The sequence below is a fragment of the Lemur catta genome, chromosome 3 (genome assembly GCF_020740605.2).
Source record: "Lemur catta isolate mLemCat1 chromosome 3, mLemCat1.pri, whole genome shotgun sequence".
Classification (NCBI taxonomy): Eukaryota; Metazoa; Chordata; class Mammalia; order Primates; family Lemuridae; genus Lemur; species Lemur catta.
The window spans coordinates 76278139-76297693 of NC_059130.1; the positions used below are offsets into that span (position 1 = coordinate 76278139).

General features: G+C 35.4%; 1 protein-coding gene across 3 annotated transcripts in view; it reads right to left on the minus strand.

Annotated features, from left to right (window-relative positions):
• Positions 1–19555, minus strand: part of LEPR (leptin receptor) — a 96601-nt gene that overhangs the window by 53796 nt on the left and 23250 nt on the right. For all 3 annotated transcript variants that reach the window (XM_045547820.1, XM_045547818.1, XM_045547819.1), the window contains exons 3-4: positions 13393–13728; positions 11322–11445 (exon numbers count right to left, since the gene is read on the minus strand). In XM_045547820.1, the coding sequence (XP_045403776.1) occupies positions 11322–11445; positions 13393–13728 (460 nt within the window). The remainder of the gene's footprint in view (positions 1–11321; positions 11446–13392; positions 13729–19555) is intronic.

Sequence of the window (19555 nt, forward strand, 5' to 3'; positions counted from 1 at the left end):
ACACAAAAATAGAAAAATCACATAAAATAATAGCATCAAATTTCATTATTACAAATTATATCAAACACCTTTAGGAACATTACCTAACTGAATTTTTCAAACCATCTTATGAAGGAACTCATAGCATCTACTTCACAGATAAACAGATTCAGAGACAATGCCCAACATGTCTTACTATCACAGATAAATTTCACTCATACCGTTGCCATTTTATATAGGGATTAATGAAGACATCAATGGCCACAACTAAAAAATAATTATAATCTAAATCATGTTAATATTTAATATTTCTATCAGTGGGAATATTAGAGAATTATACAAGTATTTCAAGTCATTTTTTCGTTGAGTAAAAAAATCATATTTTTTTGCATTTATAAGAGGGGAAGTTTTCTAAGTTTGTTTGAGACCTGGAACCCAACAGCCTTCTTACATGCCAGTCAGTTATAAGAATTTAAGAACTTTTATTTTCCAAAGGAAGTTTTAAGTCTTCATGGACATCAAATGATACTTTTAAAAATTTGGTAATTTTAAAGCCTAAGGATAAAAGGATCATCAAATTTTAAAAATAAGAGGAGATATACTTGTTTGAAAATAAGCAAATCTTAAGAATTTCTAAAATTCTTGAAAATTTCCTGGTTTCTTTCTTTCTTTCTTTTTTTTTTTTTTTTTTTTTGAGACTGAGTCTCACTCTGTTGCTCAGGCTACTGGGCTAGAGTGCCATGTCATCAGCCTAGTTCACAGCAAGCTCAAACTCCTGGGATCAAGCAATCCTCCTGCCTTGGCCTCAGAGTGCTAGGATTACAGGCATGAGCCACCACGCCCGGCCTTCTTGAAAATTTTCTATGCAACAAAATATTTTATGCCTTGCCAATACACACATACACACACAAGTTCAGTGCCACTATTTATTTAATCCCTCTATGAGTGAATAAACTTTACTTGAAAGTGAAAATAGTATATACAAACATTTGCAAATGAATTTTAAATTTGGCTTCTTTGCAAATTTTACCCTTTCAGCAATTTTCTACTCAGAAGTTAGACATATAAGTGTTTATTTAGTACTAAAATTCAGTTTTTGGTAGCCATACATGATTTATGAAAACACATTCTTGACTCTGACCCTTGGTTCCATTTTTCTTCCCAGAAAATTTCTCTATGAATATAACATTAAAACTTCTCTAAGCAAAAATTTATGCTAAATTATCAGAGGAATAACACCAAATGGGTGCCACCTTAGTTCCTGATTGTAATGTAAACTGGTAAACCAATGAAGTGAAATTGAAAAATTTAGTATTACCTCTGTAAATCATTTAGTTAAATCACTTATTTTAAAACTCAGATTGGTAATCTATGAAGATGTTATCCAAAAAAATTTACCTTCCCAATCCCAAATAATTTAAAGACTAGTGTAGTTTCCCACACTAGTCTCACCATAAGAATCACCAGAAGCACATGTTAAAGACAGATTCCTAGACCCTCCATGAGTAATACAGCAGATTTGGGGCTAAGAATTCTGTTTTTAATAAATGCAAGCAATCTAGCTCCTCCTCAGATCTACCGAACCAGATCCAGGTGAGAAGTATTGACCCAGATAAATCTTGTCAAGGAGGAACGTTTAAGAAGCATTTTGTAACATGCAAAGTACTTTTCAGATATAAGATATTATCAAACAAATGGAAAATCAGTAAGGATGAGAGGAGGAGAAAAAAGAGGAATGCAAATGGAGATAGATGAATCTTAATGCCTATCAAGTTAATAAGAAAACCACGAGGGGTGGAGGAGAAAGAAGATGCATCCCAATTAACTTTGGAACGTAATATTTTGACCATGTAAACTTTAGCCTTAGTAAAGATAAAATGAGTGTAAACAACACTGTACTCTAGTTAGTATGTTTGTTTTCATTTTCACAGTAGTATGGGTTAGCTATTCCAAAACCACCTTGTATGTATCCTAAGACTGAGCAAATAAATAATATATTGTAGGAAAGGGAAACCAGGTTTCTCACTGCTGGAGAAGGGAGTTACAAAAAAAGAAAAAAAAAGAAAGAAAGTCTAGAACCCTGTAGTTTTGGACTAGACTCGGACATATTAGTATGAGCACATACTTTTAATATATGCACATACAGATAAATATATTAATAGAAATACAGATTTTACATATTGTATGTGGATGTACATATAACTAGCTGTGTACACTGAGAGAGCTAGAAACAATGACACCCCAGTGACAATGAGCAATTAATCTCCAGACACTGGTTTATATATACCATTCTCCAATAAAAGGAACCATGGCTTCTTGGAAAAATGGCTGATTCAACCATTACATCAAGAAAAGCACAGAATCAACCTGAAACATTTTATAGTGGTAGAAATCAAGAAAGTCCTCACAAAAAAAAAAAAATGAGGACATATCAAAGGACACAGGAAACAGCTTGAATGCACTCTCACTGACCAAATATAGGACAATTTGAGTAATAAAATACATAATGATAGTAACTTATGGCTCATAAAATAAAATAAGAACCCATGAGTCCATCCTGATAGCAAGGAATGAGGAAAGGAGAACAGAAAGTGCATGCTTCACAGAGCCTTTACACTGTGGCCTGCGCACACTAAATCTTTCTTAATTGAATAACATGGCCGGGCGCGGTGACTCACGCCTGTAATCCTAGCACTCTGGGAGGCCGAGGCGGGTGGATCGCTCGAGGTCAGGAGTTCGAGACCAGCCTGAGCAAGAGCGAGACCCCGTCTCTACTAAAAAAAATAGAAAGAAATTAGCTGGCCAACTAAAATATATATAGAAAAAATTAGCCAGGCATGGTGGCACATGCCTGTAGTCCCAGCTACTCGGGAGGCTGAAGCAGTAGGATTGCTTAAGCCCGGGAGTTTGAGGTTGCTGTGAGCTAGCCTGACGCCACGGCACTCACTCTAGCCAGGGCAACAAAGCGACACTCTGTCTCAATAAAAAAAAAAAAAAAAAAAAAAATTGAATAACACTATTCCTTCAATGTCCCAATTAATATTTAGCACTGTGTTTAGTTTACAAATAATGCATTTTTCATCTCTAAAAATTGCACTTGGTTCTTTTTTTTATCTTAGATTTCTCTCTCCATTATATTCATGTTTTCTTTTATATTCTTGAGCATGTAGAACATATTAATTATAGCTTTCCTTGTCTGCCAATTCTATCATCTCTGTCACTTCTGGGTCTGTTTCTATTGACTGATTTTTCTTTTTCTCTTGGTTATGGGTCACATTTTCCTATTCCTATTTCTTCATATATATTTTTTATTGGAAGGCAGACATTGTGAATATCACATTTCTGAGTCTTGTATTATATTGTTTTGAAGAGTGTTGGATTTTGTTCTGGCAGTCAGTTACATTACTTGGGCAGAGATCTGAATCTTTTAAGGCTTCTTTTAAGCATTTTAGGGATAGTATAGAGTAGCCTTGACTCTAAGACTAATTTGGCCCTACTTTTAAAGTGTAGCTATTATAAGGTTCCTACTAAATGTCATTGGTATTCAACAAGGTCTCTCTAATCTGGTTTGTGGAAACTGAAAGGATTCTGGCCCTAAATGACTTCTGGGAACTGTTTAGCTTACAGTTTCCTGATAATTGTTCTCTTTCTAGAAGTTTTCCTTACCCAATATCATGCCCAGATTGATATTCAGCCAAAGAGTTAAAGTGACCCCACTCAAATTTCTGTGTATGTCCCTACTTGCAAGTACTCTACCTCATGAATTTGAGCCCTCTTACACTCTAAACTCCTACATTTGTCTCCTTAACTCAGCAAGATTTCTGGGCTCAGTATGAGTTTCTCAGCCCTGTGCCATGTTCTGGAAATTGTCTGAGTCCTGAAAGCCTAAGTAATGGTAAGATTCATTTTGTTTCCTTCTCTCAGGAATCACAGCTCTGTATCTCTTCGTCTGATGTCTGAAAAATAGTTATTTTCTACATTTTATCCAGTTTTCTAATTGTTTATGACAATTATTTCTAGTTGTTTTATTCCTCTCATGGCCACAGTCACTTTTATTTCTTCTTTTTCTTTTTTTGAAACACACAAAAAAATCCAGAGTCTCTTTTATTGACTTTTTATATTAATTTTTGAAGAGATAATATATTCATATAGTTCAAAGCCTTGTTTTCTTTAAAAGGAGTAGTGAGATGGGGTACTTGGTGAAAATGTGTGATCAAGGAAATTTGGTTTTTAAATGGGAGTTATTGCATCGTGTCTATCAGCTGAGAGGGAAACTCAATGGTGCAGGAAAGACAGGGGATGATGGCAACAATAAAGTCCCTGAGTAGGCAACAGGGGATGGGACTCAGAACACAGCAGAAAGGGTTCATCATGGACTGGAGCATGGAGAATTCAATCACAATAAAAGGGGAGAAGGAGATTACATGGGCAAGAAAAGCAATCATCAAAGAAATTCCATCTGCTTCTATTTCCTCAGTGAAAATAAAAAGCAAGGTCATTGAGTCTCTCTGGCTCACTCTCCGGGAAGCCAGCTATATTGCTGTCAGCTGCCTTATAGAGAGAGCCACATGACAAGGAACTGAAAGAGGTCTCCAGCCAACCGTCCAGGAGGAACTGAGGCCCTCAGTCGAACATCCCACGAGGAACGTGGAAGCCCAAGGAGTGAGCTCAGAAGCAGGTTCTCCTGAAGTTGAACCTTGAAATGACTACAGTCCTGGTGGCTGACACCTTCACTGCAGCCTTTGTGAGAGACCCTGAGGCAGATGCCCTCAGCTAAGCCTCACCTGACACTGGGAGGCTCTGAGATAATGAATGGTTGTTGTTTTAAGCTACTAAGTTTTGGGGTAATTTATTGCATGACAATAGATCACGAATGCAGATATTAGAAGCTGGAAATTGGGTGCTGCCATAACAAATACCTAAAAATGTAAAAGTGGATTTGGAACCAGGTGACAGAGGCTAGAAGGATTTGGAAAAGTCTGGTAAATAAAGCCTAAATTCCCTTAAACAGACTGTTCATACAAATCTGGACTTCAAGGACTCTGCCAATAATGGCACAAAATGAAATGAGGAGCAATTTATTGGAAACCGGTGGAAAGGGGATCTTTCCTGTGTAGTGGCAGAAAGTTTAGCAACACTGTATTCTGTAGTCATGTGGAAAACACAGAATGTGCCTACTAAAATGAATGATCTATTTAAGGAGATTTCCAAGTAAGTGTTGAAGTTGTCTCTTGATTTCTTCTTGCTATGAGAGGACAGATTGACATTGACGAAAGAACTGTTAAACAAAAGGAATGAGGACTTGGTAGTTTTGAAGTGTCCAGAGTCTCCAAATAGCAAATGCTGTTAAAATTAAGAAATGGCTTCTGAGAAAAAAAATTGAAGAGAAAATAGAGAAGGGCTTATGGCAAAGAGATTTATGGGCTTTTATTTAATGCAATGAACCCCAATAAGATTCACTGGAGGGCAAAGTGATTTTGTGAACCAAGCCTATTAGCCAAAATAGGGCTAATATAAACTGCTAATATAAAGATTGAAAGAGACAGAGACAGTACAAAGTGAAAAAAAGCCTCTGAACCACCCAAAATTGTGTTCACAGAAAGCAGGCTGCAAAAACTACTGAGCTGCAGATTCATGCTTCCCTTCATGGAGAAGGCAGGGCTGCCCAGGCCAGAACCTTGCACCCAGAAAGTGGAGCCAAGAACCATGGAGAATTATTCCTCAAGTTGGGTGATAGAGGGAATAAACTAACATGAGGGGTAAGGAGAGAGATGGTCACAGAGTGGGATTCTTGAAGTTGCGATTATAGAAAGATCATGCTTATCCACGGTGGCAAAGTCTAGAGCATGACTATGACAAAGGGGAAGCTAAGGTGGGAGTCAAAAAACAAGAATGGGCAGGCACCATGGTTCACATCTGTAAGTGTAGCACTCTAGGAGGCCAAGATGGGATGATCTCTTGAGGTTAGGAGTTCAGGATCAGCTTGAGCAAGAGTGAGATGCTGTCTCAACAAAAAACAGAAAAAGCAGCCAAGCACGGTGGGGCACACCTATAGTCCCAGCTACTTGGGAGGCTGAGGCAAGAGGATCACTGGAGCCCAGGAGTTTGCAGTGAGGTATGGTGATGCCACTGCACTCCAGCCAGGGTGACAGAGCAAGATTTTGTCTCTTAGGAAAAAAAAAAAACAAAAAACACCAAGGATATTGAAACTAGCATTCAGGAAATTGAAGAGCATCCACATTGATCTTGAAATCACCAAGAATGCTGGCAGGAGTAACGGTGAAGAGACAAAGTAAATAAAATGTTAGTAGTTATAAAAATCCAAACTCCCTAAAATGGCCTGAAGAGCTCTTCATAACATGACCCTTGCTTCTTCCTCCACTCTGATTTCTCTTCATTGCCCAGCTTCCCAGCCCAAGCACTCTGAAGTCCTCACATGTACTATCTGTGACTCTGGCCTTTGCAAATTCTCTCCACTCTCTCTGGCTCTTTCTCCTCTGCCCCCTCTTAAGCTAGGCTAGAAATTCCTAGCATATGTTTCCACAAGTCCCTATATATAATATATTACATCATAGCATTTTCAAACTTTGGTATACTGTAATGTTTTCTGTTTTATCACAGACTGTTAGCTCCAGGAGGGCAAGGGCTGAGGCTATGTTGTTGAACACTGTTTCCCACACTCAGTGCAGTGCCTGGTACACACAGTAGGCACCTAATCAAGGAAAAAGAGGATTTCCTTTCTAAGTCTAAGATAAAATGTCTACAGCAGTTCCAAAATAGCACATTTCTAGGGTATCTGTCCTTCAGATTCTCAACAAACATTAATATCTGAGCTCAAACAATGCTTTCCTTTAAGGGACACATTTGTAGGGTATTAAATTCCTTATACACACTAGGTTTTAGTTCCTAAAAAAATATACTTTTATACATAGAAACATTTGAAAGATTTCTCTTGTGAATTCTCTCATGTCCACAAAAGGTGAGTTTGATTTTTTAAAAAAAACTTTTCTATTAAAAAACCATTATTGGCCAAGTGCAGGTGGCTCATGCCTACAATCCTAGCCCTTTGGGAGGCTGGGGTGGGAGGATTGCTTGAAGCCAGGAGTTTGAGACCAGCCTGGTCAATGGCAAGACCTTGTCTTTACAAAAAAAGAACATTATGGATTTTCTCTTCCATAGAGGTCTCATTTGTTATACCGGCCAGATCTCCCTCCTGATCAGAAGAGTCTTGTTTAAATTGTTTGGAGATATATTGCCTAGAGAGGCATACAAAAATAGAAATCAAAAATAGAAATAGCATGTGGTAATTGGCATAATGAACATATTAACCAATCATACAGAGGTATAATGTGGCAGAAAAAAATGAAAGAATGCTTCTGAAATTGCATGCAATTATGACAGATTTTACTGTACTACTATTTTTAGAAACCTGGGTTCAAAATAAAAGCAGGCCAAATGAATCTGTAAAATTCATCTTATAAGCAAGTTTAAAAATCTAATTTATCACAATTTTCTCATTTTTCTGGGTTCTACCATTTAGATGAATAGATCAATGAATGTTCAACTGACTAAACTAAAGCTAAAATTCTCAGCTGTAGCTAAGTTACTATTCAAATTTATAACGCTCATATATATATATATATATATACATATATATATATATGGGGGGTGTATGTGTATATATATGTGTGTGCATATATATATACACACACATATATATATGTTTACATATACTTACACACTTTTTCAGAAAATGAAGACCACAAGACATAACTATAGTCTATACACAATAATTTAACTTTACAGATGTCTACAGAGCTTTAAAACTGAGCATATTGCCTTAACCTGTGGATAAGATTTGAAATTCTCTAAAATAGGCACCCAAATGAGAGTTTTTAATCACCATCCGAGCATTTAGCCCATCATAGGAAGGTACTACTTTGTGAAGGAATACTTTTCTCTGAACTAAAACCTACTTTGCTCCATAAAGTAGGAAACTGCCCCAAACCTCAACTATATCTTCATCCACCACAATGCTTCCTTTCTTCCCTCAATACCCAGAAGCTGAGGTGAGCCTCCTTCACTTAAAGATCAACCCTCCAATGGTGCCCTTTTTATGGAATTTGCTTATTCAATTATTCACTCTCTATAACATATTTTCAATGGGTCCCCTTCTATCATCCCTTGACCTTCTCTCTCCCTGCTGGGTCATTTTCTACAGACTAGAAACAAGTTCATGATTTCCCATCCTTTACCTATCCACCCTTGGACATCCATTACCTGTTGCTCCTCCACTTCCACCTTCCAACCTCAGCTAGGCTTCTCTGGCCTCCAGAGATTGATGGCTTTGTCATTGTTGCAATAGACATTTGTCTAGTCTGGCTGCCCAGCATCTGACTAGAGAATGTGCCATTATGCAAGGCTGGAACACTGGCAGAAAGAGCACCTTCTCACCAACAATTAATAGATACTCCCATCAGGGACATTGGCCCTCATGAGAATTGCATAAAGAAGCAGGGGCTTCTAGATTCATCAGAGTGCTGGTATCCAGTGTCTAGCATTAGAAGTGGAAATGATGACCACAGGGACACCCAATGTCCAGATGTGACAGCAGTGGCACCATATCTGGGCTACTCCCATGGGTAACTTTAAGAATTAGCCCAGTGGTCTAGTGTAAGTTACAAATATTAACCACAGCCTGGTAATCAATACAAAAATAAGGACAATGTCAGCCATGCATATTTTCTTCCTCACAGTGTGCTTGTACACATGTGTGTGTTTTTCTATACATGAACTAATTTCCTCTTGAGCTGTTCCTCCCCCTTATTATTTTATATAATAATTCTTGGTGTTGTTAACTTTATAATTTTTTATTTAGCTTCTAGAAAATTCATTTAGGTAGGACTATGAGTGTGAGGAACAAATAATATTGCCTAGAGAGCAATAATGTAAATGTTGCCCCAAAATGGATACAATGACAATTGTAACAGCATCAGGCCATTTGGGGAGGAGGGTAAGAATGTATTCTCTTGTTCAAAGTTTAGTTGCATATTACAAGGTGAAAGCAGGAAGTTGTAGGGAAATTCAAGTACATTTAGAAAGGTGTATGTGGATGTTAAGTAGCCAAAGGCGTGAATTATGATGGTGATTAAGCTATTGTCTCTCAGCTTCAAAGCCTTCCTATCCTCTTTTTGCCATGCTGGGGCTGGAACTCTGTAAACCTTAGCTCTCCTCTGCTATCTAGATTCTTGCCAAAGTCTACCTATGGGAGGACTAGAGGGAGACTAAAAGAGTAATAGAGGAACAAGGGATTTGATTCTTCCTGTTTTGCTTCCCATTCTTGAAAATGTCACTCCAGCAAAAGTTCCTCACCTGGGCAGCAGCAGTTGGTTCCAGTAACCAAACAGGTTATTTACACATTCTCAGACCCAGCCATAGTATCCTTCTCAGAGACTTCTCTCCACCAGCCATCTGGCATCCCCTCCTTGGATATATGAGCTCCACCTCTGCAAGTTCTCCCAATCAAGTACCTGAAGAACTGGTACCAACCTCCTCAGAGTCAGCTCTTCAGGGCCCTTTCCATTTTTCCCTTTGTTCTGGCAACTTCCCCTGCCACTCCCCTGAACCAGGTCTGGCCAAGGACCCATGACTTCCATACTGCCCAATCTATACATATTTTTCATACCTTATTATACCTTTCTGCTATATCTGACCACTGACCACTCAGTTCCCCCATGTTCAGATAATATTACTTCTTTATTAATAGTTTTTGGCTCATTAAGATATTCCTGGATGGTAAGCTGGCAAAAATTTTTGAGGAAGTATTTTGGCAATATTCACTGAACAAATACTGTTTAAGCATTTGTGTGACTATTCCCACTGAGTTCATTTCCAGAGGTAGAACTACTGTGAAGCACAATAAGTGTTATATGTGTACATTCAGTAAGTGGTAGTGCCAGGTAGTCTGACTCTAAAATCTCTGACATTAACCTCTACACCAAGACTTTTCAAACTTGAGTTCCATCAGAATCACATAAAGCGCTTGGTAAAACATGGATCAATGAGCCCTACCCCCAGAACTCTGGATTCACTAGTTCTGGGGTGGAGCTAGTGAATTTAAATTTTTAACAAGTTTCCAGGTAATGCTGACCTCATTCTCAACACTATACTGCCCACATATTTTCTTATTAGCTCTTATTCATCACTAAAGAGCCAACTCAGCTGTCTGCTTCCTTAGGGAAGCTTTGCTCCTCTCCTCTCTCAATGCTGAACTAGATACTCCCTATCTACAACGCCACAGCAATCATGTGCTTCCATGACATCATGCACCTACCAAACACCGGTCAGTAACGACTAAAACTGAAATCCTGTACTTATCTGTCCCAACTGTCAGCCTGTGAGCACCTCAAGGGCAAAGATCTTAACTATTCATCTTTTTTTAAATATATATGTCTTCAAGTTTCTTTCTTTTTTTAATTTTTTATGGTGATATATATTGTGATAAAACTTACCATCTCAATCATTTTAAGTGTACAGTTCAGTGATTAAGTACATTCACATTGTTATACAACAATCACCCAACTCCAGAACTTATTCCATCTTCCCAAAGAGAAACTCTGCACCCATTAAACAATAACACCCCATTTCTCCCTCCTCTCAGCCCCTGGTAATCACTCTTCCACTTTGTCTCTATTTATCTTTATATGAACAGTGCTAGCACATTGCCCTTCAACGGTGTGGTCTCAATAACTGGAGAACTGAAGAAGATGAGTCTCTTTCTCTTTAAACATCAAATAAAAGAACTAATGAGAAAGAATTTCAAAGAGTTAAAATTCACATAGAAATGGTGCTTATTATCACCGGAGTTATTAGAAAACCTGCATGATATATGGCTGTTACAATTACATAAGTGTATGGTTCTTTGAAACACCATCTTAGCTCTCTACCTAACACAAACAAATATTAGGCACCTATATTGTGACAGTTATGAAGAGCTCAAATACGAAAAAAATCACCTGAAAAAGAAATACAAAACAAGTTTTTTTCCCTTTTCCTCCCAAATATCTAGGACTCCTGAATTGGGTTCACACTTCTTTCAGACTATATACCCATCCATATCTACAATGTCTTGCTCCCTGAACCAACAAAAAGAGAAAAAAAAGGAAATTTAATAGAGAAGAATGCTATATAAAGAAATACAAACTGCCTCCTCTAAATATACATAGATATAAAAGGAAATTTACAGATAGGAGAGGTTTCATAATCCACTTCTGCTTATGGAAGCTCTTTAAAACAAACATTTATGTAGCAGCAATGTTCAAATTAATTTATTTGGTACTTACAGAACATATAAAAGATGGACTTTAAAATTATAAGTCTTGAAAAGATTCTTAAATAATGGTTCCATATAACAGATGAATAATTTCAAGTCCCCTTTCATCCAACACTGTATGTTCCAGTTTGCACCTGAATTTAAAAAAAAAAGCCACATGAAATCTGAAAAATATTCTGAACAACTCAGTGAGAGAGAAGAGCTAAATTAAATTTACCAGTGTCCTGATATAACTTCCATTGCCCATTCTGAGAGAAAAAGAACAGGCTCTTACAAGTGGTATGGGTCTGGCCAAGCCATTTAGTCCCTTTGGCCCTCGGTTTTCTTTTTTCGTAAAGTAAGAGAATTAAATTCAGTTATTGCTTCTCAAACTTTTCTTTAATCCCAAACCACTTAAGTAGGACAAAAGACCTCAAAACTCACCTAGTTCAGTTCTTTTTTACTTTTCAAGAGAAAAAAGAACATTAAATATCAAGTTATAAGCAAATTTTGAGGGATATATATATATATGTTTGCTTTAACAAATAAAGGCACAATGATTCACATCTGAACTATAATGCAAGTCTTAAATTCTTGTTATTGTCATATTATAGGACTCAAATACAATAGATGAAAGTGTATTTCACTGCACACTGAAAAACTCACCTGGGATAATGCTAAAGACAAACTATTGGTGATTTGTAATTTAGAAAGCAAGAATAGCACCAATTGAAAATCATGACTAACTTAAGACAACACTAACCTATTTCCCCAAACCATAAGGATTTTCAACTAATAGGCACTTTGCAATACTGTTGAGCCCTGTGAAGTAGACAGCCTGCTTGGCAGAATAATAAATTTAAATCCTCAGTGACCACTACATAACCTAGTAATTTCAGTTACGAAAACTTAAACTCACTTAAAAGTAACTAGTTATTAGCCTTTACTTATGGTGTAAAATTTCGATCCACAGCATCATAATCAGTTTGCTTCATAATTGACAAAAGTGCTAACATCTTTTATCACTTCAAGGCTTATCACTAAGACCAACTTCTTAAGTTCATTCTTAGTATATTTAATAATCACTAGATTGGCTAAGTTTCCTTACACTAAAAGTGTTTAATTTAAAATTAATGGCTATGAAGTGAACTGGAGACACCGGGAGTTAACTACTAACTTGTTTTAAAAGTGATCTTATTGTATATTTATGCTTTATACTTACTCCTAAACAGATTTCAACATACTGGAGTATTTCCTCCATCTACTCAATGGTGCTGAAGCAAGGACAAGTTTGTATAGCAGAGGACACGTGGCAATGTCTGCAAATATTTCTTAATTAGAACCGGGCAAGGAGTGCTACTGGCATCAGGTGGGTGGAGGCCAGGGCTGCTGCCAAACATCCCACAAAGCACAGAAAAGCCTCTCAGAACCAAGAATTATTTGGCCCAAAATGTCAATAGTATCAATTGAGAAATCCTGATTAACCCTATATAAGAATACTACACTCATATATGCCTTTATTTTCATACTGTAAGTCTTGATATATGGCTAAGTCAATTGACTTCACCCTATTTGGCTTTTCTAAAAGATTTAGAGATAATTTTGTTGTTTCCATTTCTAGATGTAGAATTATTAACTACACTAGCTCCACTCAGTATGCATAATACTTAAAATGACAACAAAAAGCCCTTGATTTAAAATTTACATTGTTTCAGAGATCCCTTGCCTGAACAAATATCATTATTCAAAACACTTTAAAATTTAACTAATTCAATAGTATTATTAGTTATTTGATATTTTATTTAACAAAAATAAGATATGTTTTTTCTATTTCAAAGTGAATCTAGAAGACTACAAGGGATGTACTGAAAAGTAAAAGAGTTCCCTTGTTATATTTTTATGAGATATAAAATAATTTGGGTCTTATTTATTAGTTTGATCACATGACGAATCCTAACTTTATTACTAATATTAAAATGATAATATACATTAAGAATCACAGCCATATGACATTTATTTTACACAGGTTTCAGAGAATTAAAACACTTTGTTCAATACAATTAAAAAATAACAGCTAACACTTAGAGTATTAAAATCCTTACCTGTTTGTTGAAAAACTAAAAAATTTACTGTTGAAACAAATGTCTTTCCTTCAATGTTGTCTGCATGTACAGAGCAGTTTTTATTAATATCTTGTTCACTCCAAAAGCAACAGTGGAAAGTTGTCTTGGATAAATCAGAAAAGTAGGTACCACTTGAATTAAATTTAGCTTCAACAGCTGTGTCATAATATCCATTCAAACTTGAAGTGTTCTTTGAGACTTCGGCAGGCAAGAGGAAGTAGTCATAGGTTGTATTTGGTGGCATGCAAGACAACTTAAATCTCCAGGGAGTAATTGTATACGACAGGTTAAATGCAGTTATCACATAAATAAATTCTGTTAGGACATTGAAAAGACACAGAAAATGAATAATCATTTTGACTAAGATATAAATAGGAAGTATCTGAGATTAAACCATTTAGTGCTCAGAAATAATTATTTAACTTTCTAAGTTCCCAATCAGTTCTCAATGAATAACTAAGTTCTCAATGAATAACTCTGTGCTTCCACCGTACAATTTGTTATATTTCAGAGGAGGCATTTATTTATAGAAATAACTCCACTCTCTGGTACCTCTTTTGGAAATTCATACGTCATTTTCCCTCATTAATATAACATCTTATATTTATATGTTAATAAAAAATTAACACTAAATATTTTATTTTCCTCTTCTAAAACATATTATTCTAACTTCTGGCATAAATGGGAAATATCTGGATGTGCAATTATATAAACAAGTATTAAAGCACTGTTTTAGTTTGTATTAAAGAGCGTAACACAAAAATGTTAACAGTGCTTTCACTGTGTACTTTTAGAAAGGGTTTATCTTCAACATGAGGACAGCTGGATGACCTCCTGAATCTGTCCGTGATCCTCCAGATATAAAAGATCATATATGACATGATCATAAGACAGTACCCAAGAAATAATGCACAAGAATAGACTTCTTAGAGGAAACTTCTGCTGATTGAATCATAATTTTTAAATATGTGAAAATTAATAAGAATTATATAATCCTGTACCTAAAAAATCCTCAAAAGTTAAATTTATTTTGAAATAAGTAATTGCTTGACATTGATGAAAGAAATTGAAGACAACACAAGAAAAATTGAAACATATTCCATGCTCATGGATTAGAAGAATCAACATTATTAAAATGTTCATACTACCCAAAGCAGTCTACAGATTCAATGCAATCCTCATCAAAATACCAATGACATTCCTCACAGAAATAGAAAAAATAATCCTAAAATTTATATGGAACCACAAAAGACCCAGAAGCGTCAAAGCCATCTGAGCAAAAAGAACAAAACTAGAGGACTCAAATTCTACTCTCTGTCTCCAAGTGATTTTAAAAGCTTCTGCACAGCAAAGGAAACAATTAACAAAGTGAAGAGACAAACCACAGAATGGGAGAAAAATATTTGCAAGCTACCCATCTGACATGAGATTAATAACTAGAATATATAAGGAGATCTAACAACTCAATAGGAAAAAATCAAATAATCTGATTGAAAAAATGGGCAAAGGATCTGAATAGACATTTCTTACAAGAAGACATACAAATGACAAACGGGAATATGAAAAATGCTCAACATCATTAGTCATCAGTGAAATGCAAGTCAAAACTACAATGAGATATCATCTTACCCCAGTTAAAAAGGCTTTTATGAAAAAACAGGAAATAACAAATGCCGGCAAGGATGTAGAGAAAGGGGAACTCTTATACACTGTTGGTGGGAATGTAAATTAGTGCAACCTCTATGGAAAACAGTATGGAGATTCCTCAAAAAACTGAAAATAGAACTACCATATGACCCAGAAATCCTACTGCTAGGTATATATACAAAAGAAAGGAAATCAGTATAGTGAAAAGATATCTGCACTCCCATGCTTATTGCAGCACTATTCACAATAGCCAAGATTTGGAATCAACCTAAGTGTCCATCAATGGATGAATGGATAAAGTAATTGTGGTACATATACACAATGGACTATTATAAAGCTATAAAATAGAGTGAAATCTTGCCATTTGCAACAACATGGATGGACCTTGAGAACATTATGTTAAGTGAAATAAGCCAATCACAGAAAGATAAACTTTACATGTTTTCACTCATATGTAGGAGCTAAATATTAAAACAATTGATCACATGGAGACAGAGACTAGAATTATGGTTACTAGAGGCTGGGAAGGGTAGTGGGGACAGGGAGATAAGGTGGGGATGATTAATGGGTATAAAAATATAGTTAGATAGAATGAACAATATTTGATAGCACAACAGAGTGACTATACTAAGAGTGACAATACTAAGTTATGGTATACTTTAAAATAACTAAAAGAGTAGAATTGGAATGTTCCTAACTCAAAGCAATGGTAAATGTTTGAGGTGATGGATACCCCAATTACCCTGATTTGAGTACTACACATTGTACGCTTGTATCAAAACATCACATGTACCCTATAAATATATACAACTATTGGGTACCAATAATAGTTAAAAATACATTTAAAAAAATATATAAAAATAAAGGAAAACTAAAATAAAAGAGAATTGAATTTTTTAAAAAAATTAGTAATTGTAAATAAAATAATAATTTCCAAAACTTTTTCTACAAGTTACCCAAATAACCCAACAATTTTGTTGGCTCACATACACACTAATGCAGAATGAGAATTTTGTATGCATTTGTATGGAATAAGATTTTTGAAGAATCAAGATAAATGTAAAAATGTAAGAAAATAGAAGCAACCAAGGTGTTCTTTAGTAGGTGAATGAATAAATAAATTATGGTACATCCAGACAATAGAATATTATCCAGTGTTTAAAGGAAATGAGACATCAAGTCATGAAAACACATGGAAGAAACTTAAATGCATATTACCAAGTGAAAGAAGCCAATCTGGAAAAGCTACATACTATATAATCCCAACTATATGACATTCTGTAAAAGGCAAAACTATGAAAGCAATGAAAAGATCAGTGGTTGCCAGGAGTTAGGAGAGAGAGAGGGATGACTCGGTGGCCCATAAAGGATCAACAGGGCAGTGAGACTATTCTGTATGATTCTATAATGGTGGATAAAGGTCATTATACAGTTGCCAAAACTCACAGAATATTCAACACCAAGAGTGAACCCTCATGTAAACTATGGGCTTTGGGTGATAATGATATGTCAATGCAGGTTCATCAGTTGTAACAAATATACCACTCCAGAGAGGGATGTTGGGAATACAAGGGCTATGCATGTATAGGGGCAGGAAGTATAGGGAAAATCTCTGTACCTTCCTCTCAATTTTGCTGTGAACCTGAAACTGCTGTAAAAAATCAAGTCTATTTAAAAATGAAAGAAAATAGAAATTTTTAAAAATCAATTTACAGATGTATTTTTTTAATTACAAAAGCAATACATGTAAAAATATTCAAATAATACATAGGTTAATAGTTTGTTTACTAGTATGTTAATAGTTTGGCTCCTAAACATTTGCATATAAATTAATGCAAATGTACAGATGCAAAAATTAAGGACAAAATTATCAATGTGACTAACATTATTGTGTCCACACTGATGACAGTTAGGTATCATAACATCATCAAAAGTAAATCCTCATTGCCACTGGATTCCTTTTGACTTCACTCCTTCTGATATATGTTTCTAAAACCAGAGCACCTTATGAAAACAGCTATGGTTTTCTTTTGGGTTTTACAAAACCATGAATATGCAATATTACTAATTAAAAGGATTATATTAATGTTTAGCTGCACACTGAGAATTCAATTGCCTGAACTGAAATTAGCCTAAAATCCTCAAAGATGGGTTCAAATTTAAAATGCAATAATGAACTTCATAAACATAGCAACTATTGAATAAGTTTAATTTAAATGATGAGTCTATTTTGTTTACATGCTTCCTTTGCAAATGATATTTCTTTCCCTCCAAATGAATCTTAAACAGCAAGATGTTCATAATATTTTATCTGAAGACTTATGTTATCAGGTAAAAATATCCCAGGATCTCTTCTAATTCAGAAAACTTTATCAACTCAAAAACCTTTCAGAAATCCAATGTGAAACATTAGAGTCTAATAAAAATTAGAGAATATGGAAGAGAATGAGTTATTCCTCTTTGATAGCCCTTTGTGGCACAGATTTTTGGAAATCTGTAACAGTGGAGCTATCCTGGGTATTGTCTGTGTGTATATAGTTGGCTGCAAAGTATGTAAACAAGAAAGACTTGTAGGGAAGCTTATAAGAAGAGCACCTTGGGATTGGAGTTGCCAAGGAGATGTTCAGAACTAATTGACACACAGGTAACAGGTGCCAGATAACCTAAATTTTGTTAAAGGTAATCTAAATTTAATTTCAAAACTTGGAACACAACCTAAATTAGATGATTTGGGCTTAAGAAAATCAGAATATCACCAGAATGTGGTCAGAAAAAAAGTGAGAACAGTATACCCAAGAGTTATTGACAATGTGTGCCTAATTTCAAACAGATACTGCTATGGTTCACAGCAGTTAAAAGAAAACACAAGGCATCTAAAGAACATCTCAAGCTTTCCCTTAAGGATATTCTTGAAAGAAGTAGGAAGAAGGACTAGTATACATTTAATTTCTGAAAGCATTCTTTTGTTGGTATTCAAGGTGGCAATTTCCAACATATACATCATCCCTTGATAATATTCCCTTATAACATCATATTGATCATCACTTGCCAGAGTTACAATATAATAGGGAATAGCATTTAAGATGGCATCTCCATTCCATTTGAGAATAAAACCATCATTTTGTGTCACAGTAATTTAATTTAAATATTATCACCAAGGAAACTGCTCCTTTATTAGAGAATTAAAGTTTTGGCTATCATTGATATATATTTGTAACTTAATAATGTTACATTTGCTAAATAAAATTAACATATTTAAATATCATTATATCTTGTTTCTAAATGTATATCCTGGAATTGGTGTGCATATATAAATTTTCTATACCATAAAAGAAATCAAAATTAAAAAGCGAATAATTGGCAGTGAGAAAATATTTGCAAAAATAATAAATTGTTAAGGCTTTCAGTGATTCATTTGATGTATCAATTTGACTAGGCCCATGGCACATCCAGACATTTGGCCAAACATTATTCTGGGTATGTCTGCAAGGATGTTTCTGAATGAGATGAACATTTAAATTGGTAGACTGAGTAAAGCAGATTGCCCTCCCTAATTTGGGTGGGCCTCTTCCAATCAACTGAAGACCTGAATAGAACAAAAAGGCTGAGTAAGAAGGCCTGACCTCCTTCACCTGGGACATGGTCTTTTCCTGCCTTGGGACTGGAACTGAAATGGTGGCTCTTCTTGGATCTCGAGCCTGCAAGCATTCAGACTGGAACTTACACCATCAGCCCTCATGGTTTTCAGGTCATTAGACCTTGGCTGGAACTACATCATCAGCTCTCCTGGGTGTCCAGCTAGCCAACTGCAGATCTTGGGACTTTTCAGCCTTCATAATTATATAAGCCAATTTCTTATAATAAATCTCTTTATACACACACACACACACACACACACACACACACACACACACACCTTACTGGTTCTGTTTCTCTGGAAAGCCCTAATATGGTGCTTGATATCTTTTACAATTTAGAAATTTCTGAAATTCAATTAAGACTAATAAAACCCAACAACAAAATGGTCAAAGTGTAAGAACTAGAAAATTACATCAGATATATAAATGTCAGTCAATAGTGCTCAACCTCACAAATGATCAAATAAATAAAACTGAAATAAGATGCCATAATTTGCTTATCAACAGGGCAAAAGGTCAAGAGAATGATAATATGTATCTTTGGCAGAAAAGCAATGGAACAACTTTCATATACTGACATTGAGACAGCAAAAGCTTTGTAGAGGAGATTTCAGAATATCAAATTTTAAAATGTGCATACTAGTCAACATAGAAATTCTTGCATTAACATACAGAAATATTCTTCCAAATATACAAAGACCTATGTATATGGATTTTCAGAGCAGCATTATTTGTTACATAAAAAGAAATGTCTATCAACCAGGAATTGGTCAAATAAATAATTTAAGATACATTTGTACAGTACATTGTCATGCAACCATTAAACCAGTAACTACCTCAATAAATACTGGAAAAAA